At 35.3% G+C, this 23,415-nt stretch overlaps 3 protein-coding genes across 5 annotated transcripts; 2 read left to right on the forward strand and 1 right to left on the reverse strand.

The window, feature by feature from the left end:
* The first annotated feature begins 375 nt into the window (after positions 1-375).
* Positions 376-3,746, forward strand: LOC125369814 (formin-like protein 20). 2 transcript variants are annotated; one of them, XM_048373061.1, is made up of 4 exons: positions 376-1,087; positions 1,496-2,199; positions 2,286-2,507; positions 2,631-2,901. In XM_048373061.1, exons 1-4 carry the CDS (start codon positions 1,015-1,017, stop codon positions 2,658-2,660), a joined length of 1,029 nt encoding a protein of 342 aa, XP_048229018.1. In that variant the 5' UTR covers positions 376-1,014; the 3' UTR covers positions 2,661-2,901. The 2 variants fall into 2 exon arrangements, with proteins under 2 accessions (XP_048229018.1, XP_048229017.1); XM_048373060.1 differs by having other exon boundaries at positions 383-1,087; positions 2,585-3,746.
* Positions 3,747-3,873: 127 nt separating this feature from the next.
* On the forward strand, positions 3,874-13,556 carry LOC8263389 (formin-like protein 20). Its single transcript, XM_002514670.4, is given in 15 exon segments — positions 3,874-4,612; positions 4,615-5,104; positions 5,245-5,371; positions 6,581-6,652; positions 7,476-7,574; positions 7,708-7,749; positions 9,409-9,489; positions 9,602-9,652; positions 9,739-9,820; positions 10,219-10,313; positions 11,121-11,192; positions 11,277-11,393; positions 12,012-12,080; positions 12,172-12,238; positions 12,614-13,556. Coding segments are annotated over 15 exon segments (2,352 nt in total). The 5' UTR covers positions 3,874-3,879; the 3' UTR covers positions 12,769-13,556.
* Positions 13,557-15,722: 2,166 nt separating this feature from the next.
* Positions 15,723-17,830, reverse strand: LOC8263390. Of its 2 annotated transcripts, XM_025156557.2 has the most exons (2): positions 16,986-17,830; positions 15,723-16,895 (listed from the first exon to the last, which is right to left on the reverse strand). In XM_025156557.2, the coding sequence occupies exons 1-2, from the start codon at positions 17,086-17,088 to the stop codon at positions 16,063-16,065; spliced, it is 936 nt and encodes a 311-aa protein (XP_025012325.1). In that variant the 5' UTR covers positions 17,089-17,830; the 3' UTR covers positions 15,723-16,062. The 2 variants fall into 2 exon arrangements, with proteins under 2 accessions (XP_025012325.1, XP_002514717.1); XM_002514671.4 differs by having other exon boundaries at positions 15,723-17,812.
* Between the last annotated feature and the right edge of the window lie 5,585 nt (positions 17,831-23,415).

A 23,415-nucleotide genomic window follows, 5' to 3' on the forward strand; every position in this document is an offset into this window, starting at 1 on the left:
TATTCTAGCCAAGGCTTAGTCAAAAGTAACGAAAATAATTACTATTTACTGTTGGTTTATTTGTATTAAATAAGTTAATACGTACCAATTATCAATGTTTATATACAAAATACTCATATATTAATATGTGATTAATATTACAAAAATTTACTGGACGGTAATAATAACAGTTGATTTTTGTAGTAATTTTCTTTTTTTACAATATAGAAAAAAACATGACGCACACGCATAGGTGATTGTCCAGTCCAGGCGTGTGCAAAAATACAAAATTTCTGGCTCTCAGCTCTATATGGTATGCATGTAAGAAATGCCACGTGTGAAGCCGCGCAGAGCAACACATGTACAAAGGGATGACAGATTAATTGATCGATTAATCGAGCCAGCAAGCCCAACGAGACAGACACCAGACCAGACCAGACCGACCAAAAATTTAGGGATTGTTTGGAGAGAGAAAGTATTCTCTTTTTTTCAGTCCACTACGTTTCTCTCTCTTTCTTGCCTTCTCTCTCTTAATCCAAAAATCTTTTTTTTTTCCTTTTGTTTGTTTTCTCGAAGGAAATTTCTCAAAATCGTTAATTCAATCATCATTTTTCACCTTGATCCTTCTCTACTGTCACTTCTTCTTCCTTCTTTGCACACATTCTACTTCTCTCTTTCTAATACATTTTATTTTATTTAGGATCATAATGTTATAATATTTCTAAAATTAACCTTTCCTCTTTAATTTAATTTAGTTTTCCCATTTTTTTTTTAAATTTATTCTTTTGATCCTGCTCATTGGTCGCTGGTTCTTTTAGTTTCCCGTTTCTATCTATCTATCTAGAGAAGCTTTGAATAATTGTGAATGTTGCGTTGATATGCGGTGAATTTTGAAATTTGATTGAGGTAACCGGTTGGTTTGAGTTGGAGAATTTCGGGATCTGTTGTAATTCTGGGGTCAATTTTGATTCTTTTTCCTGTTGTGTTACTACTCAACCGTTTTGGATCCGATCGGGGTAGAAACAGCGCCATCAGATGGCGCTGTTCAGACGCTTCTTTTACCGGAAGCCGCCGGATCGGCTTCTGGAGATCTCCGAGCGCGTTTACGGTAACCCCTTTTGCACTTTTTTTTTATATATTAAATTTCTTTCTAATTTTGATTATTTGCAAAATTGCCTCGCATTTTGTCAATTTCTGACCTAATTTCGCATTTCAAGTTGCATCAATGCTTCTCGAGCTCAATTAGGTTTTAGAATCTCACTTTTCAATTAGAGTTTGGCATTGATTTTGAAACAATGCAATGCTTAGTTTGTTAGTTAGGAGAGCTTCTGCGGCTTTATTTATTGTAACATTTTGTTTTATACATGCAATCAAGCACATTTTTCAGAAGCTGTAGTATTCTTCGTTCTTTGTAGATAAAGTTCATAACTCTAACAATATAAGTTTTTAGAAGTTGAGTAATTAAGTATGAATAATGAATCATTAAATTTGGTTTGATTTTTCTTTGGTGTTGTAGTGTTTGATTGTTGCTTCTCCACGGATGTCTTGGAAGAAGATGAATACAAAGTGTATTTGGGTGGCATTGTGGCACAATTGCAGGATCATTTTCCTGATGCTTCTTTTATGGTATTTAACTTTAGAGAAGGAGACAGGCGGAGCCAAATCTCAGATATTTTATCTCAATACGATATGACAGTTATGGATTATCCTCGTCAATATGAAGGTTGTCCTATGCTTCCGTTAGAGATGATCCATCATTTTCTTCGATCTAGTGAAAGTTGGCTGTCCTTAGAAGGCCAGCAAAATGTGTTGTTAATGCATTGTGAAAGAGGGGGATGGCCTGTGCTTGCTTTCATGCTTGCAGGTCTTTTATTGTACAGGAAACAGTATACTGGAGAGCAAAAGACACTTGAAATGGTATACAAGCAAGCTCCTAAAGAACTGCTTCATCTTTTATCTCCTTTAAATCCACAGCCTTCACAACTAAGATATCTCCAGTACATCTCTAGAAGAAACCTTGGTTCTGATTGGCCTCCTTCTGATACTCCTTTAGTTTTAGATTGTTTGATGCTTAGGGCCCTTCCATTGTTTGAGGGGGGTAAAGGTTGCAGGCCAGTTGTACGTGTCTTTGGTCAGGATTCTTCAAAACCAGCCAATAGAACTTCTAAGCTTCTTTTCTCAACTTCAAAGACAAAAAAACATGTCCGGCATTACCTACAGGTAATACTTAAGTTTGTTCAACTGCAATGGAGAATGACCGGTGAGGTGCTTACTTTGTTAGTTGTTCTTATGAATTTTAATTGCAGGAAGAATGTATGCTGGTGAAAATAGATGTCCGCTGCCGTGTTCAGGGGGATGTTGTTATTGAATGCATCCATTTAGATGAAGATCTTGTTCGTGAAGAGATGATTTTCAGAGTTATGTTTCATACGGCATTTGTTAGGGCAAATATTTTGATGCTTTGTCGTGATGAAATAGACGCAATGTGGGATGCCAAGGACCAATTTCCAAAGGAATTTAAGGCAGAGGTAGGTTGTTGTTATTCTTTTGTTAGAGCACTTTTCTGAAGCTGTAGAACTTGAATGCATACTCATATCTGTATCAGGTACTATTTGCGGATGGTGATGCTGCTGTGCCTAAACTCACCACAGTTGTCTCCAATGAAGATGGGAATGAGCTAGACAGTGCTTCACCAGAGGAGTTTTTTGAGGCTGAAGAGATATTCAGCAATCTGATGGATGCGCAGGAAGCAAAAGGGGACTGTGATACTCATGCAGACCATGATAACATGTCTGTTGATATAGAGCATAAAGAAGTGTTTAAGGACACTTTTGCTGATGGAAATCATAGAGTGGATGAAAAGAAGGATTTTAATGTTGACACAGTGAAGGACATAGCCGTGGATGATGTGAAGTACAAGGTGGATGAGAAGGTGGATCCTGATTTTCAAGCAGTGAAAGACATAGTTGTGGATGATGGGGATAAATCAATGGTTGTTCCTGTTGATTTATCCACAGATAAAGAAATAATGGAAGTGGCGGAAGATGGGAGTGGAGATTGTAACGAGATGGAAGATAAAGCAAATGGAGATAACGATAGTACAAAGTTAGAATCCTTGCTTTCGTCCACAATTAAAGAAATGAAGGAAGTGGCGGAATATGTGAGTGGAGAATTCAAAGAGATGGAAGATAAAGCTGACGAAGAAAATGATAGTACAAAGTTATCAAAATTCATGCTCCCTCAGCTAAAGTTAACTGTTGATGTTGGTAGACAACAACAGGAGAAGGTAATGCCGCCTTCCCCTGGGAGACAAACTACCTCGAACAAAAAACCTGCTGCAGATTCAACTGTAGTGGAACAGAAAGTCATAGAACTTGAACCTCAAGGAGCAAATGGAAAACAAGCAAGGCCAAATACCGTGCCTCGTTGGGTTCCCCCTAATAAAGTCCCTTTTGCCAATTCAAATCTTGTAGCACATCCACCATCTAGATATAACAGTGCACCACCTGCTCTTGCCTTTTGTGTCTCTCCAAAAGATCCTAATGTGGATGCTCCTGTAAAAGCTCCATCCTATACCACCACTCTTGCAGATTCAGCTTCAGGTGAGGTTACTTCCCATCCAGCTATATCACCAACCTGTACTAGCTTAAAAACGATACCTCCTTGTCCCCCCCAGCCCCGCCCCCACCTCCACCTTCACCTCCACCTCCACCCCCACCACCTCCTCTTTCTAGCAGTACTTTTCTACCCAAGATTCTAGGCAAAGCACCTCCTCCCCCTCCACCTCCACCCCCACCCCCACTTTCCAGTAGGCAGAATATTGAGATAATTCCATACCATGCATCCCCTCCGGCCCCTCCTCCCCCTCCCCCACCTCTATCTAATAGGCAGAATATTGGGATGGTGTTGCCACCTGCACCTCCTCCAACCCCTTGGAAGTTTGTGTATTCTTCAAGCGTCCCTGCTTCAGTTTCAAGTGCTCCACCACTTCCGCCGCCGCCGCCACCTCCACCACCTCCACTTGTTAATGCATCAACTGTTCCAAAGGTTGGTGGTATTAAGATTCCTACTGCACCTCCTCCTCCGCCTCCACCTCCACCTATGGGTGGTACTATGCTGCCGCCTCGGCCGCCGCCGCCGCCGCCACCACCACCACCACCACCTTCTTATCCATATCAAGGAGTTCATTCTCCTCCTCCACCACCACCATTTTCAAGTGGGATTCCACCTCCCACAACACCCTCATCGTCAGCACGTGGAACACCACCCCCTCCACGAGCAGCTCCGCCACCTCCTCCTTCACGAGCAGCTCCACCACCACCACCACCACCACCACCACCACCCCCTCCTTTACGAGCGACTCCACCACCTCCTTTACAAGGGTCTCCGCCGCCACCACCGCCACCACCTCAACTACGTGGAGCTCCACCGCCTCCCCCACCACCTCACTTAAGCAGCATTCCTCCTCCACCACCACCTCCATTTCGTGGAGCTCCACCTCCGCCACCTCCTCCTTTCTATGGAGCCCCGCCCCCGCCACCACCTCCTCCAGGGCGTGGAGCCCCGCCCCCGCCGCCTCCTCCTCCAGGGCGTGGAGCCCCGCCCCCGCCGCCTCCTCCTCCAGGGCGTGGAGCCCCGCCCCGCCGCCTCCTCCTCCAGGGCGTGGAGCCCCGCCCCCGCCGCCTCCTCCAGGGCGTGGACCCCCGCCCCCGCCGCCGCCTCCAGGACGTGGAGCGCCACCTCCGCTTCCTCCTCCAGGACGTGGAGCGCCACCTCCGCCACCTCCTCCAGGAGGTGGAGGCCCACCTCCCCCACCTCCTCCTGGACGTGGAGGCCCACCTCCCCCACCTCCTCCTGGAGGACGTGTTCCTGGCCCGCCTGCTCCACCTAGACCTCCAGGTGCTGGACCCCCTCCACCTCCCCCCTTAGGTGCCAAAGGAGCTGCAACTGATACAAGAGGCTTAGCTTCTGGAAGAGGGCGTGGTTATTCACGCCCTCCTGGGATGGGTTCAACTGCCACAGCACCTAGAAGATCTTCCTTAAAGCCTCTGCATTGGAGCAAGGTAACAAGGGCAATACAAGGAAGTTTGTGGGAGGAGCTGCAAAGACATGCGGAGCCCCAAATGTATTGTAATTTCTCTTATGAATTTTTCTTTCGAATTAGTAATTACAGCCATTGTTCTTTTTTTGATATGGAAATTTATTGTATAGGCCTAATTGGTTTTCATTATGCTTATATGCTTATGTTGCCTCCCTGTGCCATAGTGCACCGGAATTTGATGTGTCAGAGCTAGAGAGTCTCTTCTCTGCAACAGTCCCAAAAGCTGCTGATTCTGGTAAAGCTGGAGGAAGACGCAAGTCTGTTGGATCAAAAACTGACAAAGTTCACCTGGTACTATAATCATTCAATTTTAATTCTAGGATTTTTCCTAGGTTTTTTATCTTCATGCAATGAACTCTGATTGTCAACTGTCTTCCCCCCCCTTTTCAGCCTTCTCGTTGCCTGTTGTAATTAAGAAACTACTAGTTGCAATTTTTGTTGTCGAGAAATTCAACTGCTATTAGACATGCAGCATTTATACTTGCTTGCCCTGTGTCAAAATGTTTCATTATGATTAAATGGAATTTATGTTTTAAAGTTATCTTTCTTCTTGAATCAGATACTGACGGATATAATTGTTCATTTATTTTATTAATTTTCATTACTATCCTAAAAGTTAAATTCCTGGAAACAATGAAAGAGAGACAGATGATGTACACAAAAGCGAAGAATGGATTTGGTATTAGTGGTTACTGTAAGCATCATTTTGATTGAAATTGAATAGCTGAAAGAATGGAAGTATGCATTAGAAGAGTGTAGATGAAGTAAAATGATAAGAATACACATGTATAATCACTTATTCAGACAGATGAAATACATTGACAATACAGAAGAGGGACATGGATAATCAAGTGTTAGAACTGTTTGATGATAGTGCTTTACTGTGAGATCATGCAGATTGAAATTGAGCAGCTGAAATGTCCAATGCCAGTATTTTTCTTTTCCAGCATTTGATATACATAACTAAGATGAAATGTGGCAAAAGTATTATTTTTTTGACTGCTTGACAGCAACTATTTTAATTAAATTTTAAATATTAAACTGAGAGAAGTAATTAAATTAGCTTGGGTTGAAGTTGTAAGAGAGGATTTGTTTTAAAGATCTCATATAATTTTGCTCAATTTTGGGGAATGGAGGACAAAGAATATATGTATGACTGTATATGCTGGGTTGACTTTCAATTGCCACTGGATTCTGTAACCAATGTGAATAAAATGGTGAGGGAATTTGTTTTTATGCACGCTTCTGTTCTTTCCTATATCTACTGCATGTGTGCCTATGCACTACAGATGCTTGACCACAGGACTTCTTGTTGTGTATTTATTGAATTCTATTCCATGTGCTTTCTTGCTGCCTTATGTTAAAGCATGTTGTTTTACTTTAGAAAACTTTCAAATGCAGCCCTTTAGATAGAATCATGATGATGAGTCTGTCTAATATCCTGAAATTGAAAATTTTACACCATTTCTTACAAATTAATAATCTCGTTTTTTGTTGTAGATTGACCTAAGGAGGGCCAATAACACTGAAATTATGCTCACAAAAGTCAAGATGCCATTATCTGATATGATGGTAAGAGAGACACCATCAAAGCTCTTGCGGTGATTATCGTTTATTTTGGGTGTTATTTTTAACAATGTCATAATATTTCTGTGTTTGGGAGATGGAGTAATCCCTCTCTTAAAGTACACGATGGAACAATAGCATATGGTTTATGCTCGTTTGGTGTTATGTTGAAAGTCATCTCCTTTAACTGAGGGGAAAACTACTTCTAATACTCTTCCAAAGCACTTGTGGAAGTGGTTATGCATGCTCTTATAGGAAAATGGAATTGGATGTCATATGATAGACCATACGTATCATGCTTGTTGACCTAAAGTCTTCCACATCGATTACTTCTCTGTATGGTACAGAGGACTGTAAATTTCTGCATGGTTCAGAATGTGATTGGTTCTCTAATTTGAAACTGGAACTTGATAATCTGGCATAGGGCTTCCATATAACCACTGTAGGGAAATGAAGGCAGTTAGTTTTCTTAGGATGGAATTTTGGAGATATGCATATTTGACTTCGATACCTTGATTAGCTTCATCCTAGATTTCTTTCCAATTTACTACTTCAAACTGTGAGAAATATTATGAATCTGCATTCCAATTGTGCTACCTTCTTCTTTTGCTTCAGCATTATGTTCCTTCACAACAGATTCTGTTTGTTGGATGATTTCTATTGAGATATAAGGCTTGGCCATATCTTATGTATTGCTACTTTTTACTTTATACTAGTTGGTTCTCTTTGGTCAATTTGAAAGGGCAGCCTCTTTTTCTTTTTCTTTTTTCCCTGAATTTAAGGTCATTTGGATCACGAATAGCATTTTACCCCCCCTGCATGTTTTCAGGCTGCAGTTCTAGCAATGGATGAGTCAATTTTAGATGCTGATCAAGTGGAAAATCTTATAAAATTCTGTCCTACGAAAGAGGAGATGGAACTTCTCAAGGTGAGGTTTTAGGCAACTAATTTTTCTCATTATACATTTGTTCGCTATTCTAGAGTTCTTTTTCACATATCTTAGCAATTATATCTCAAGCTCAATATTAGAAGTTTGATCATATGCTGTTCTACAATAATAGAATTACTCTGGAGACAAAGAAAACCTGGGAAAGTGTGAACAGGTATGCAATGTCTGCTTATCAATTTTATTTGTGATTGTACAGCTTTTGGCTAATTGTAGTCATATCAGTTCTCTCAATTCTCAGTTCTTGCTCTTGGGTTATTTGCTCTTCTTTGAGAGATCGACATCGGTTTTTTGCACCCATAGACTTGCTGCACGACTGTTCCAAGAATTCATTTAAATTTTGCTTAGGAATTTTGGCCACACAGAATGTATTTGTCTAACCTGCTTTAGTTTTCTTTTGATGAGGCCAACCCATTTTAGGCTGTTTATTTTTTCTTGAATGTAGCATAACATTATAGCATAATGTCTACATTTGATTCTGTCATCGACGAGGAGAAAGAACTGCAAAAGAGAAACATATACTTGCAATATGAGACAAATTGGTTTGACATTGATGTTTGAGTCAAAAGCTGGAGAACTAATGTAAACTAAAGGGTCTAAAGCTAAATGATGGGCAACCTGGAAGGGGAAGTGATTCCTTTTTTTTTTCTTGCAGTTTTTTGTTTTTGCAGGAATAACTAATGAACTTTATACTGAGATAAGGGAGTTTTGTATTATTGGAGGATGTAGCCATTTTTAGAATTGTAGAAATAGGTCAATCAAAATAGTACAATATGGAAAGGTATTGCAGAGGTGAGAACCCAAAACATCATTAGGTAGTAAGATGTTTTTATGGATAATATAAAATTGCATTTTCAATAATATGAACCTCTTAACTTAGATATAGCTTCTAAGAGTTGGGCACGATCTTGTTACAAAATTAGAAAATTCTGAAATAAAGTATAGTTTTTACATAGAACATAGGACCAGTAAATTCCCTGTACACTGGTGTATGCCTTAAGCAAAAAGATCATGACTTCAGTTGGCTTCTTTGATGTTAGGCAGGTTTGGTGCTAGTCCTATTGTTCTTTAGATGTTACACTTGAACTGGTATCCTGAAGTCAATATGTGAGCTTTAACTTGTGCAAGAATCTGAACTTCTAAATTTGAATACCCAGGGCTACTTTAGCTGGTCCATTTTGTTCTTGTTCTCCCTTTTCTTTGGGATTTCGGAAGTATTTTTTGCTAGATAGAAGGGTAACAACCTAAGATCATCTCAATGCAGTTTGACATTTTGGGCTCTGTTCTCAGACCTGAATTATTTAAGTGTTTTGGGGCTGCACTAAGCATGGTCGCCTTTATGGCATTATCGGCATATATGCCCGAAATGTATGATTTTGATTTTATTTGTTTAATGAAGATAGCGATGAAAGCTTTTGGATAGAGTCTCATTGATGATTAAGATATCTAACATCACTTGGAGTTGTTTTTCATAAATAAGAAAGAACAGGCTATTGTAGTTATAATAGATGTAACTATTACATCTGACTAGATCGTGTTGCTTACGTAGCTGATTCAACTGCTAGAGTAGAGGCCATTTCTGAATTGGGTGGTCTAGGATATTTTAGTGCTTGCTGTTCTATAGCACATAAATTGTAAAGCTATATGTTGGAATATACAGCATTTCTTGATTTTGTTTTCTCCTTACATGATATAGAAAAGTTTGGTGTTGCCTGTTAGATGTGCTAAACACGCTGTGTGCATTCATTATTTTGTCTTTCCTTGATATTCCAAAACAAAATATTCAGAGTTATTTATATATAGCTTTTACATGTAGTATTTTCTGGAGCTGATGAAAGTGCCTCGTGTTGAGTCAAAATTGAGAGTATTTTCTTTCAAGATTCAATTCAACTCTCAGGTTTGGTATCCGCATTGGTAGTCTAATTTAACATATTAAGGATTCCCCCATATTATTATTTATTTTTTCTTTATTGTTGTTGCAATCATCTTATTTCTGTTTTCTTCCTCAGATATCAGAATTTAAGAAGAGCTTAAACACAGTAAACTCTGCATGTGAAGAGGTACGCCACCAACAATAGTGAACCTTAATGTGCAGATTGGTACTTCCTTTTCTTCAGCCAGATGCCTGATTATATCTCTTAATTAGGTTCGAAGTTCCCTCAAGTTGAAGGAGATTATGAGGTTCATTCTAATTTTAGGCAATACGTTGAACCAAGGAACTGCCAGGGGTAAGTAACTTTTGAGCTAGAGGGCAGTTTGTTGATTTTTATTGGCCTAACTCAGCCTATATTCTAGGCATCATTAGTTTCAAAACTTTGACGTTGACGCGCCCACATCTCTCTAGATTTATGTGATAATTGTCACTGTATAATACCAATATGTATTTTTGGAAGATTGTGACAAAAAAGTTTTTTGCTTGGCAAATGCTACTCCTTTGTGTACTTAGCTGCTTGTTTAATTTTTGGGTTCCTCTTTGACTTCTTGCCATGTACAAGTGTTGGGCCTTGCCTTCTACTTTGCAAAAGTCTTGTTTGACTGCTCATAAATATGACTTTGCAAGACGTTTTCCAGAGACAGCTATATTTAATGCGACTGATGTGAAGTGCCAATGCTTTGGATTTTACAGGTTCGGCAATTGGATTCAAGTTGGACAGTCTTCTCAAACTCACTGATACCCGGGCTTCTAATAGCAAGATGACACTCATGCATTTTGTTTGCAGGGTATAGTCATTATATGTAGTCATTTATCTTTTTGTTCATTAACATGTAAAGTACATGCAGAATTCTTTTTTCTCTGATTGATTGGAGGATTGTGTATTCTGAATTTGGTCGATATGGTGAACATGTGGAAAATCTACAGCATACAACTAATAACTGTTTTTAAAAATAAGGTAATTTGGGAAAGGATAGTGATCACTATATTTATGAGTTCAACATTTGAAGTACATGACCTTGGTGACACTGAATTTGGCAAAAGACATTAGGTTCATACTGGACTTTGGAAATCTATATTGGTAAATTTAATTGTATTATCATTAGACAGAAAATGAGCTATACTTTCCTAGACGCAAAGTGATGGATCTTAATGCACAAGTCACTTTAAGATACCATTTTTATATGACATTCGAGGGTTGTGCACAGGATGCTGTGTGACAGTCAAGATCTTAATTTTTTGAATTTATGGGCATCAGTAGTGGTACTTATATAATTTTAAATTCATTTATTTGCTCTTTTAATGGATTTCAAATGCTATTTTCTGATTCAGTAAACCTTCTAATGCTGGAAAGTTATGAGTTAAATTGAAGTTTTATCACATTGAGGTTTGCAAGGTTTGCTTGTCAAAATTAACAGTCAAATTACCGAAGCATTAGGAAACAGCTCCCAGAAAAGAAAAGTATATAATGGGCCGTTAGTGTATCATTCTCAGTTTTTCTTTTACTTCCATCATTTATGTATGTTGCTGCATATATTTTTGCTATTCTGAAGTTTGAAAGTTAACGGCAACTGCCAATTCGTTTTCACTCTCAGTCACTTGCAGCTACATCACCAGCGCTTCTAAATTTTCACCTGGACTTTGTTAGCCTGGAAGCTGCAACCAAGGTTTCAGCCTGTTTCATTAGTTGACAGTTAAAGGCTGTTGTCACTTGTCAGATTATCTTAGATTTGTTTCTTGGTTGCTTGCAGATACAATTAAAGTCTTTAGCAGAAGAAATGCAAGCTATAATTAAGGGACTGGAAAAGGTGAAACAGGAGCTGGCGGCATCAGAAAATGATGGTCCTGTCTCTGGAGTTTTTCGTAAGGTAGTCTCTTTTTTAAATTTTTTTTTGTTATTCAGTATTGTGTTTCATTGATATATAAAATATGTTGCTTCTCTTGACATTAAAGCTGTTGGTTGACGTTATAGTGTTATAATATTGTATATTTCTTAATTTGGTGGTTCAGAGTCCCCTTGGTTTCTTATACTGAAGATATTTGCTGAAATTCTTACTTTCTGAAGATCAAATGTCTCTCAACTGTATCCTTTTGTCAAGAATAGGATTTCTGCTTTGATTCTGAGTTTTTTAGAGTGTGTAGATGATCTACTGCCATTTCTTCTCCCTTTTTCCTTCAAATTGCGTGCCATATTAAATAGTTGTCTAAGGAAGGTAAAGAAGCAACAGATTGATTATATGGCCGCTGTCTGAATGCATCAAGATGATATCCATGTGCAATGAAACTTGAAATTTATATGGCATTAAGAGAACTGGTCTTAACTAGATAATGTTATGAGTTCGACGTTATCACCTAATAGGATCTCCTTTTACGATGACACCATTGTAGGTTGGGGGTAAATATATATATATTCATATTTTGTTTCCTGCAGATTTTACTGCTTGTGAACATATTATGTGCTAACATGTTTTTGTACCAATTCTTAGACGTTGAAAGAATTTGTTTCTGTTGCTGAGACGGAGGTGAAATCTGTGACAAATCTTTATGCAGTTGTGGTAATTTGCTTACATTTCCAATTAAATATTGTATGGTACCATTCCTTGTGTCATTTTGGTCTCATCAATCTTCTATTCTGGGGCTGCACAGGGTAGAAATGCTGATGCACTAGCACAATATTTTGGTGAGGATCCTGCACGTTGTCCATTTGAGCAAGGTAAGTTATTTGTATTTTGGTGCTATTTGATCTATTAGAAGTAATTGTTAGGAGATTTAAGCATTGCCTGTGTTACTATACCGATGTAGGGTGCTATTTTTACCTGCATATAGGTCACATAGGTAGCATGTACATTTTGAAAGGGATTGGTTAAATAGCAAAAAATGGTAACAACTTGGAGAGAATCTTGCCAATAAGAAGAAAGTAAATAAGCAAATATGATTTAATTCAGAAAGAATCCAGAAAAGGGGAAAAGAGAAAGCACAAGGGCTAAAGAAAATAATGTTTTGTGATTCCATATTAATATCCTAGAGTGGTCTTGTTTTATTGTTTATGCTGGTTATATTGGTCCATAACGCCATAATGATCATGCAGTTACCGCAACCCTATTAAATTTTGTGAGGTTGTTCCGGAAAGCACATGAAGAAAATGTGAAGCAGGTTGAAATGGAAAAGAAGAAAGCTGAGAAGGAGGCTGAAATGGAGAAGGCGAAGGGGGGACTAGATCTTACTAGGAAGAGTGGGAAATAGCTGTGGATTGATATCTTCCTTACCCTGCACGGCAGTTTGAGCTCCTCCGCCCAGCACAGCAGATTTGTGCCGCAATGTTTTCCTTTAAATGGCGGCAAAATTGCTGCTGAGGATTGGTCAAATTTATCCAATCCTAGCTCCATCACGCTCCATTATAGCGTGAAATAAGCCTACAAGGTGATGTAGTCAAGGTAAAAGAAGCTATTCCTTGAGGCACGTGGAGCTTAATTATGTACAAAAAAAAAAAAAGGTCATTAAATCAGATGATGATCAATGAGTTCCAACACATTAGATGTAACACGGATCCTATTTTGGCTAAGTTGAGTGGCTGCAAATGCTGACGTAGCATGATTTATTAAGACGAGGAGTAGGCCCTCTGGCATCATTTTCTGGAAGAATTTTGTAGTCTCAGGTCGATCCTTCACCACAACAGCTGATAGGTGATTTTGATTGGGTTTGGTGGCTATTGCCATTGATTTGGCAGAGATTTTCGTCAGAAGCAGAGCGGACGCCTTGAGAAATGTAAAGCACTGTAGCAGCATGAAACACCATGTACAAATCTCTAACCCTTTGCTAACATTAGATTCAATTCTTTTCTTGTAACATATAGGGCAGTGAATTTAATCTCTTGGTAGGTTTTATTCTAGCTAAAATTTTGACAACCCGTCCTGAAAGATGTTGTATAGATATTCAGGTTCAGATAGAGTTATTAGCTGGCGGGTTTCTCTCAGTGTAATTGTATTATAACAGCGAAAATATAGGTTTCAGAAATTTCTTGTTTCTTCGAATCTTGTATCTTCTTTCTTTTACTTTAGCTTTAGTCACCCGCTTACGCGTTCATTATATATCTTTAGTTTCTTCTAAAAAGCTGAGTTTATTTCTTTATGTTTTTGCTTTGGCTATTGCTAATGTTGTTATCCGGTAATTCCCAATGAAAGGTGGACTTTCAGATCTTGTGAAGCTCCTCTACAATTAGTGATTTCAATACAAAGAAAACTTTCAGGTCAGATTAAATCTTATCAATCATAGTAATCTTAAACTAAATCTTAGAATGGAAAGTTAAAACATGATTATAATGTTCTTACTCATGTGCATGAAGAAAAATAGATAATGTTACTTATGTGAAGAGAAATAATATAAATAAATTAATAAGAAAAGTCTATACTTATAAAGGGAAGAGAAACTAAAAGTCTAAAATCCCTAATTCAAACCCTATTGAGATTCCTAACAAGCTTCAAATCTAAAAATCTGCATCTCTCTTCTCTCTCTTTCGCCACTTAAATTGGTGAAAGTTGGTATTGATGGCTTGAGTTTTTAAGGCAAATGTTCTTCCATACACTGATTAATTCATTGGAGAGAAACTCGGCTTGACAATGCTGTTTATAACACAAACAACTATTCTGTTACAAACTAAATGATGTTATTAATTCACTGCAAATTTGTTGTTGTTTTTCTTTTGCTTTTACTAATTTCGTTCAATAGGACATGATGATGGAAAATAATTCCGTAAGAAAAGAGTTCGATTCGTTCGGATGTTGATGTTGTAGTTTTAGTAATGCGTTTCAGTCTCCGTAGTATCGAACACTAGTAATTAGAGAGTTTCACAATGTATTTATAATGTTCATGTCTTGTAAATGTTGTAAGTTGTTATTGAAACACATGCTTTTTGGTCAATATAAAGGGGTCAACGGTGATAGTAATTTCTATTTAGTATAACAATAATCATAGAGCTATAGCTAACCTCAAAGCTAAATAGATAGACTTTTTTTTTGTTATTCTTAAAAGAAAAAATAATTTAATCAAAATGTGAATTTGGACGCTCTTAAAAGAATATTCTCAAGAAACTATTTCTCTCAGAATACAAACTTAAATCTTTGAATCGCTTGATGAAAGTCATCCAATCAGGTAGTCGCTATAGTTTGAAATTTTATTAGACTAAATTATTTTTTCTTTTTTGGCTCATTATTTTTTTTATATCCATTAATTGTTTTAGCTGTCATATACTAGAATTATATCCTTTTATTTACTTATTTTTTTTTTAAATTTCTCTTACTAGTCATTGGATGATTGCTAAAAATTAATTTTGATTATTGATTTTCTCTTATAGTACAATAAATAATAAAAAAAAGAATTGATATGTTACAAGGATATTTTGAATTCAGACAAGAAAAAGTAGAGAATCTCAAGTATTCAGAAAAGTCAACTGTACATGCACAAAAACAAACTCAATTGTAACATCCAAATCTTGCATCTAACTTATAAATGACCAAAGAGGTGCGATTCTTTTACACCCCACACAAATATTTACCCGAATTTTTGTCTAACACATCATTGTTAAACTAAACCTATCAAAACATGTGACATCAGCTAATTACTTCTTGTAAGTTAGAATCGTTAAATCAGATTCTTAGCATTACTTAGAGACCTGACTTAAGTGATAAAAACATGTAGCGAGAAGTTTTGGGGTCGAATCACTACTTTGCACCAAGTAAAATTACACCATGTTGACACTCTATGAAAAAAAGGAATACTATAGTCACCTTCTTATAGTAAATCAGATTCGTAAATTCACAGTCTTGAAAATGACTCAAGTTATACTGCCCCACCCCCATTCAGGAAGAACATACCATGATTACTAGTCAAGATTGAAAGAAGGAAAACATTACTTGATGAATATGTTTATGATGCTTGAATTATGCAATCTAGGCAATTGTTAGTGACTTAGTGTGAGATATAATGAAAAAGAAGTGTGAATTCTTCCCAAAGTTGATTAATTTACTTCTAATTCCAAGCTATGATTCCCTTGTATATGCCTCAAAATATTAGTTTTTCTTGTTGGTTCTGTACTTAAAAAATTGCTGAAATTTCATTTTCTCGATTACTCAGTACTATCTACAATGTGGATTTGCCTTCTTCATCTGTTCTATTTCATTACATCAACCCAACAATATAAATAAATAAATAAACCTTTTTTAACTTAACAATGAATAACACTTTCCAATCTATAAATAAACAGTGTAACAAATTATAGAAAAAAACTAAAAAGGAAAAAGAAATGAAATCAAATGGAGAATTTAGAGTGAAATTGGATAAAATGTGCATGTATATACGCATTTCCCTTTTCAACAGTGCTTCTTGTTCATGAGTATCATCTCAGTTGCTGATCTTTATTGTTTCCAAGAAGTAACCTGGTTCCCATCACGAAATGAAATGATGCTTTCTATAGAATCCATCTGGAAAAAAAAATATCAAGAAAAAAATACTTGATCTTGTGTATTTCTTTCAATCTATAATTTACGGAAGTTCTTGCGTAGCCTTTGAGCTAACATAACCACCTTGATAATCTTCCTCTAAAATTTCAATCCTGTAAGCAAACCTACCTTCTTCTTGATCTATGCAAGAATTCCTGTTGCAGCTTTCCAGGAAGATGCAGGTTGCAACAGTATCAAGAACAATAAAAACTGAATACAAGTACGCAATTAGCATCCCTTCCATAACCATCAACGAACTCGCCGTCTGGCCCCTATGATTGTAAGGTCTAACAATTCTGTACTGAAACAAAGCTTCAATTCCTGCCAGGGATATACTTGCAGGCAGGGCAAGGGACAGTGCTGTTGAAGTTCTTCCGCGAATCATTACACAGGCCTTCAAAAATGCCATAAATCCACCGGATTTTTCTCCGCCGGATAAAACTAATGCTAAGTTGCATGTTATAAGTGCATTGGCAAGAATGATCGAGTAAAGAACTGCTCCAGCAGCTGAGAGTAGGAGACAGCTGTTGGGTGAAGAGAAACCAAACCCTTCGAGAAAGTTAAAAGACAGGAATAACAGACAGAACGCTGTCGCATTCGCGGAGATGATCAGGAATGTGTTGAAAATATAGGTAAGCAGAAGAGGGTTGAAAATGCATATGATGCAAGAGAAAGATGGAGATGATAAAGTTGGTTTAGATTTGTTGAGAGCTTGAATTACTGACGCTTTTGCAAAAAGCAAGAAAGTAAGGGTAAAGGGCAGTGCAAAAACTGATGAAGAGATTGTTTGGGAGAGTTTGAGGCTGAGAATGGTGAAGAATTCTGACGACAGAGGGAACCCGGCAGCGCGAAAAAGAGCCTGCAAGCGACTGTGTACTGTCGGAAAAAGAGAATTTGAGGAAGGGACTAACAAGGCTTGTGAAAGGAGAATTGAGACAGAGAAAGGTAAGGCAAGCAGAGCTGAACCTGAGGTGAAGTATTGATAGTTTTGAAGGAAAGTATGGATCGATCTTCTGATAATCTTGCCTGTTCTCGCCATTGGAATTCTTGAGTTATGATCTTCTTCCATTGAAGGAAAGGAGAAAGGCAAGAGATGAAGCTTTCAGCAATGGGTAGTATGCGAGAGTAATGTGCAAGGCATTGATGGGTCTTTCTCCTTTTTAATTTCAAGAATTCTTTAAAAGGTTCTTTTTTCTTTTCTTTCTCTCTGTGTCTTTGCTCTATGGTAGGTTAGAGGAGTTTTAGAGGGTTGGTTATTTTTGGATGAATTAGATAGGCCAACTAAAAAGCTAACAAAATTTATTTTTCTAGCAAAAGAAATTGGAGTTGTTTGATCATTGTTTTTAACAATGAGCAGTGAGTTCTCTCTTTGGCTTCATGTCATTGTTTTCTTTATTTTAGTATAGTTGGCCAATACAAAGAGCCTTTGGCTTTTTAGTTTTTTACAAAATTTTTGGTCCTATTTTTCTCTTTTTGATATTTAGAAACTTTTTTTATTTTTATTTTTATGAGGTAAGATATTGACATAATGAGTTAACTTATTAATTACAATTTGCATTAAAAGGCCCTGAGGCTAGCTAGCTTCTTCTATTTTGTTTTGCCAAGTAGTACCTTATAATTTCATTGATTGCCTTTTTCTGCTTCTTATTGATATTTGCTAGGTTGGGTACAATATGTATAATGTCAATCATAGTAAGAAAGAATAAAAAAGAAGAAGTTTTCATGTGAGAAATCATTTAATCCTTGCATTTGAAGTATTGTTTCAAGCTTTCCTTTTCAGATTTTGGGCATTTAGTGCCAGCAGATGTACAAAAAGGCAGGATTAACAAGAAAACAAAACTAGAAAAACTTTCCAACAGAAATTAAGAATTTGATAATACAATTAGAAGTGACACAGAAATTCAACAATTAAAAGGAAGAATATAGTAAAAGAGAGAGGAGAGTTGAGAAGGCACAAAGTGGTAGAGATTGCTTGGGAAAGGAGAGTTGAGTTGGGTCAATAGACTCAATACTTCTCTCTTCTTTTTATTTATGTTTGTATTCACGTGGCAAGTGAGTGGATTCTTAGCTTTCAAGAAAATTTTAATAATTATAACTTTGTATATATATATATATATATATATAAAGAGAAAAAGGAAATGTGAGGGAAATATTAAATTTACATGTAATAGACTAATGATGGGTTAACGTCTTATTCAATTAGGGAATTATGATAGAAAATGAAAACTCAACAGAAAATTGGCATAATATCTTAAGTATTATAATAATTGGTCATTTGTCAGTTTATTAATTCACTGAACTAATAATTAATTATCAATTTCAAAACATAATAATAATAATAGAATTACGAACGAATTCTCAATCTCTAATTAAATAGACAATTGAATATGGAAGGCATAAAAGAATCCCAATACAGTCGGTCGGTAGGTATTTTAAGAAATAAACATAACGTAAAATAATTTTAAAAAATTAATTTTACTAATGTTATATTTAATTGAAAATTACTTTAGAAAATATGAAAAAAATAATAATAAAATTAAAAGAGATATTTTGATATTATGAAATATATCGATTTGCTAATACGAAATTTATTTATAAAATTTAATTTAATTATAACTAATTCTATATAAATTTAGATATATATTATTTTAAAGTAATTTCACTTTATTTAAATTTATAAATTAATTCTATGAACTTTAACCAAACATAATATAATTAGTAATAAAGAAGTCTACTTCTCTCATTTTTTTTTAATTCTTCATTCAATTTTTAATTTTTAGCCTTGGTGATCTTAATTGTAATTAAAATAATATCAATATAATTTTTGAGGAATTTTATAGTCCTTTATTATAGGATGATAAGTTCTCTTTCTATAAAAACAATGAAGGATAAGAAGTGGTTAAATTCAATATTTAACCAATCAAACTTATTAAAAAGACATCTAAAAAAATCGATATGTGATTTAGTTCCATCGAATGAAATATTTTTTCCACATAATTGTAATTTACTGTTTCATTAACATAATTTATAATTATTAAAAATAAATTTTTTATATATATTTTTAAATATTTATATTTAATATTTTATATTAAAATATAACTATTTAATTTTTATTAATTAAGTATTTATATTTTAAAATATATATATATATATATATTCTTAAAACCCACTTATTAATATCAAACAACGCACTCAACGCCAAATTCAAATGACAAGAGTATTTACTTTTAAAAGTATAAAGTCTTATGTCGGAATTCTCTTCTCCTCCAAATGAGATTTCACTTTTATAAATAAAGAAAAAAAACAATCTCAACCAATTCTATTTTTATCTGAATGTTATTTAAGAAAATAATTTATTTTAAGAAGGTGAACATTTCATTTCAGTTAAAAGAGTCCAAAGGAATTAATCCAATCCGGTCCAAATATTCCCTATGAGTAACGATTTATATATACAAATATATAATATATTAAACCACATTTAAAATATAATATTTATATTTTCACGTGATAGAAAAAGTAGAGTTGAAAATTAAGAAATTGTTTTTTATGTTGTCAAAAGAATGCAGCACCACAATATAAAATCAAAATAAAAATACTTAGAGAAAAAGTGTGATATCGTAAATCATAGTAATAAAGCAAATTAAAAGTGGGATTAAGGACACTAATATTTCTATTAATGAAAGTTACAAAAGAAGAACAAATCAAAGTCTGACTTAAGAACCAAGTTCAACTACATCTCTATTAAACAATTAATCTTTTCTTCCAATCTTCATCATAAGAAAGATACATTTGCATAATTATTCTTTTTTTTTTTTTAAATTTCTCATAGGCCATGACCCATTTTCTTTCTGTAAGAAATATACACATTTGTATTGGGATAAGAATTAAGAAATAACACTCTATATTAAAAAGAAATTAGCCCTTCAAAGCTTATTTCACACTATATTTTAATTAAAAACATATATGAACACATCATGTGGTTGAGACTTTTCAGGCATTATGATTTATTCAATTGAAAACTTAAAAAGATATTATTCATCAAATGGATTGATTATGCAATAGTTTAATTATTTGACTTGGCTAAGAAAAAAATAAAAAATAAAATGTGGAGCCAAGGTGGATAGGGTTGTGGGGTGTTGAGTATGGTGAGGTTGGTAGGAAGTGTTTTGACCTGGTAGGTTGGTGCTTGGAGTTGGAAGGAAGGCAAGGAGTTTAGGCAGCTATCTAATTTGTGACGTGGGAATCTCTTTTAGTTGTTTAAGTTGGAAGGTTTTTATTATTAATTATATTATGTTATATAAAAAATATTGCAATATTGCTTCCATAAGGTAAAGGGTCAATATAATTGGTGACCTTCTAACTGGAAAAAAAAGAAAAAAGAAAATCATATCATTTTGAATTGAAATTAGAGATGCAAGAATCCGGTGGCTATAAACCAGAGAGCTCAGATCCACTTAGAATTTATTATAAAAATATCCGTAGTTAAATAACGTGAATACGAACACGTAATTAATTCTTATATTTTATATTTTAAAAGTGCGGCTTTTATATAGGAGTATTTTATAAAAGAAATTACAAAATTAGCAATATTAGTTAAAAAGAAATACATTTCTTAATTTAATATATAAAATAAAAATGAATTATCTATTTCGGATGGAGTAGCTAGTCTATTATATGATATAATTAGTTTCCTCTAAAGTCTAAATAATAAACTTAAGTACTAATGTTGTTAAATTAATTAAAAAAAAAAAAGGGGGCAAAAGAAGATGCTTTTATTGATTACATCAGTTGGCAGTTGAAGCTTATTTATCACTTCATTAACTCACTTCCCCTATAATCATTTCACATCTGAATTAACTATGAAAAATAATACTCGTGGCTTTAAAATAATTCTGCTCAAACCATATTCATATACATCTATAAGCAATCATTTTAGACAAGACAGTCGAGTGATTCAGATTTATTTTATTTTTTCTCAAATTCCAAATCCTAATTTACATAAATACTTAAATCTTAGCAAGAAAATTGACTTCCCTTTTTCCTTTCTTGATCTTAATTGAGAAGATAAATCACTTCTCTATCCTAAACCACCATCCTTGCACTTTTGAACTAAAAATTGCTTAACATGCACATATTTTTTCTTTTTGTGGGTTGCTTCCTTTTCTTTTCTAATGCACTAAAGATAGCTACTTGAAAGAAGTTTGCCACCAAAAAAAGCATTAGAATCTTACATGAATGTAGGGCCAAAAAAAGCATTAGAATCTTACGTGAATGTAGGGTCTGTTTAATTCGATGGATCAATGCAGCTGGTAACTAGTAGCTGAAAGTTGATAAATTAAACCGTTTGTTAAAATTCTATTAGCGGTTATTATTAGTATGCGAAATTACCACTGAAAATATAATTTATCGTTAAATATATTTTATTTTATTATATTATATTTAATGATACAAATTAATAAAAATAAATCTTTCCCTCGATATTAATGATCAACTACTCTCTTCAACTAGATATAATTCATTCTTGAATGTTCCCATTCAGGCCTAGTTTGTTTCTCAAGCTCATCTCTTTGTTTGAATTTCTTGTGAAGTTCTTTCACCAAGTGATCAAAAATTGCTTTCTAAGCTTCGAGCCTTGGCATGAGTGCATCCCTTGCAACCTGATTCAGTCTTACTCGTTCCTTATTACAATATTCGTACAGAAAAATATGGTCTGAACATTTTAATCTTTTGAAATGTAATATAATAAGTCAGAGAAATCGATCTTTTTGATGGGCTTAAAATCTTAAAAGGCTTACTGGTAGACGCCTTCATTTCTCTGCCCTTCTCCTGCGCTTTATGAGTGCCAACTCCAAGTCTTGATGAATAGCAAGCTTTTCTCTTCGTCATTTCTCTTCATATTGTTAACTGTTTGGCATTCTCATACTAACCAATTGCAAGAGGATGTGGCCTTATCTGCCTATTGTAATCCAGCTATCTTGGGCTTGCCTGTTGGCTTTGCTTTTGGATTAATAATCGGAAACATTTGTGTACTTCTAGTTTCCTTGCTATCATAATCTGCAAATAAAAAAATATTAGAAGAACCAACTTATGTCATGGCTAAGAAACACATCTTAGAAGAAAGAGTACAAGTTTCATGCAACACCGATAATTTAACTTTAATCTGAAGGCAATAATTAGTATATTTCTTTAAACTCACTTGAGCTAATTTCGCATGACCCGGAATATTAATGTTGCAAATGAAAGTAGCACCTAAATAAATGGATATTATCAGTGTTCTCCAGCATCTATTTACTGTGAGAGGGTTCTGAATGCATTTTGCCCATGTTTACTTCAATATTCTTTATTTCTATGCCATTGTGATCATTCATGGCACAGAATCTTTGATTATTCATTGCTTAAGTAGAAACCATACAGCTCCTTGAACTAATGTTACTAGCTTATAATGGACAAGACTTCTTGGAAAACAAATACTTTTGAAGTATAAAAGTATTATAGTTACACCATCTGTAATGTTTAATATCACATATCAACACAAATCAAGTGATAACTGAATGAACCTAAGGTTAGTCCCCAATGAGTGCTTACGTTCCTCGCATAATCAAATGAAATAATCTGGACCACCTTTCCGTTTGATGTTCATCACTTTAGAACAGTTATTCTGATCAAGAAAATCAGTTGCTTTGTAGTTGATTTCTGCTCCTTATTATCACCTTATAGGACTAAATTCAGATATTTCTGCACCTTCGTAAATATACAATGGTTTTGAAATGATAATAACTAAAGCTACGTTTTTAACCTTTTCTTCACATGACAAGAGCTGCATATAAGAGTTGGTTCTGAGTATCAGGTAATCCGGGAAGACACCAATGGCTGCAGATGTGCCAGAGTCATCACCATAAGTAGAGGGATGAGCATCTTTTCTTAGTTGTGAGAGTGTAATTATGTCTAGTAGATAGACTGGTTTCTTTATTATACTTAAACACGCCGCAGCAGTCGGAGGTGTGCTGCCGGGATATGCTAAATTCTTTTAAGCCAACAATTTAACTCATTTGAGCTAATTTTTCACATGACCCGCATTTTCAAACAACAAAAAATTGAATTTTTCCTTGCTTGTTTTTAATATATCATGTTGTTGCATTGCAGATGGAGTAAAAGTGAAGGGAAGGCCATGGCAGTAAGGACCAGCAACTCCATGATCTCTACCTAAACATTATTAAACGGGAGAAGATGTCATCTCTCCCCATTTGAAAAGAGGCTTAGATAACTGAAAAACATAAATTTGCAAGTTAAATGTCCTAAAATTAATATGAAGGGTTTATTTGTATCCGGATAAAACATTAAGGGCCACTGGCCAATCTTTTATTTTAGTATTCACTTTATCAACTTTTGCGGTTAT

The sequence above is a fragment of the Ricinus communis genome, chromosome 4 (assembly GCF_019578655.1).
Source record: "Ricinus communis isolate WT05 ecotype wild-type chromosome 4, ASM1957865v1, whole genome shotgun sequence".
NCBI classification, from domain to species: Eukaryota; Viridiplantae; Streptophyta; class Magnoliopsida; order Malpighiales; family Euphorbiaceae; genus Ricinus; species Ricinus communis.

Bases quoted from the DNA above. Each gene is read 5' to 3' on its own strand.
- LOC125369814 (XM_048373060.1), top strand. From the start codon at position 1,015: ATGGCGCTGTTCAGACGCTTCTTTTACCGGAAGCCGCCGGATCGGCTT. The intron at 1,088-1,495 runs GTAACCCCTTTT...TTGGTGTTGTAG, and splicing joins GATCTCCGAGCGCGTTTACG to TGTTTGATTGTTGCTTCTCC. The intron at 2,508-2,584 runs GTAGGTTGTTGT...TATCTGTATCAG, and splicing joins CAAAGGAATTTAAGGCAGAG to GTACTATTTGCGGATGGTGA.
- LOC8263390 (XM_002514671.4), bottom strand. From the start codon at position 17,088: ATGGAAGAAGATCATAACTCAAGAATTCCAATGGCGAGAACAGGCAAG.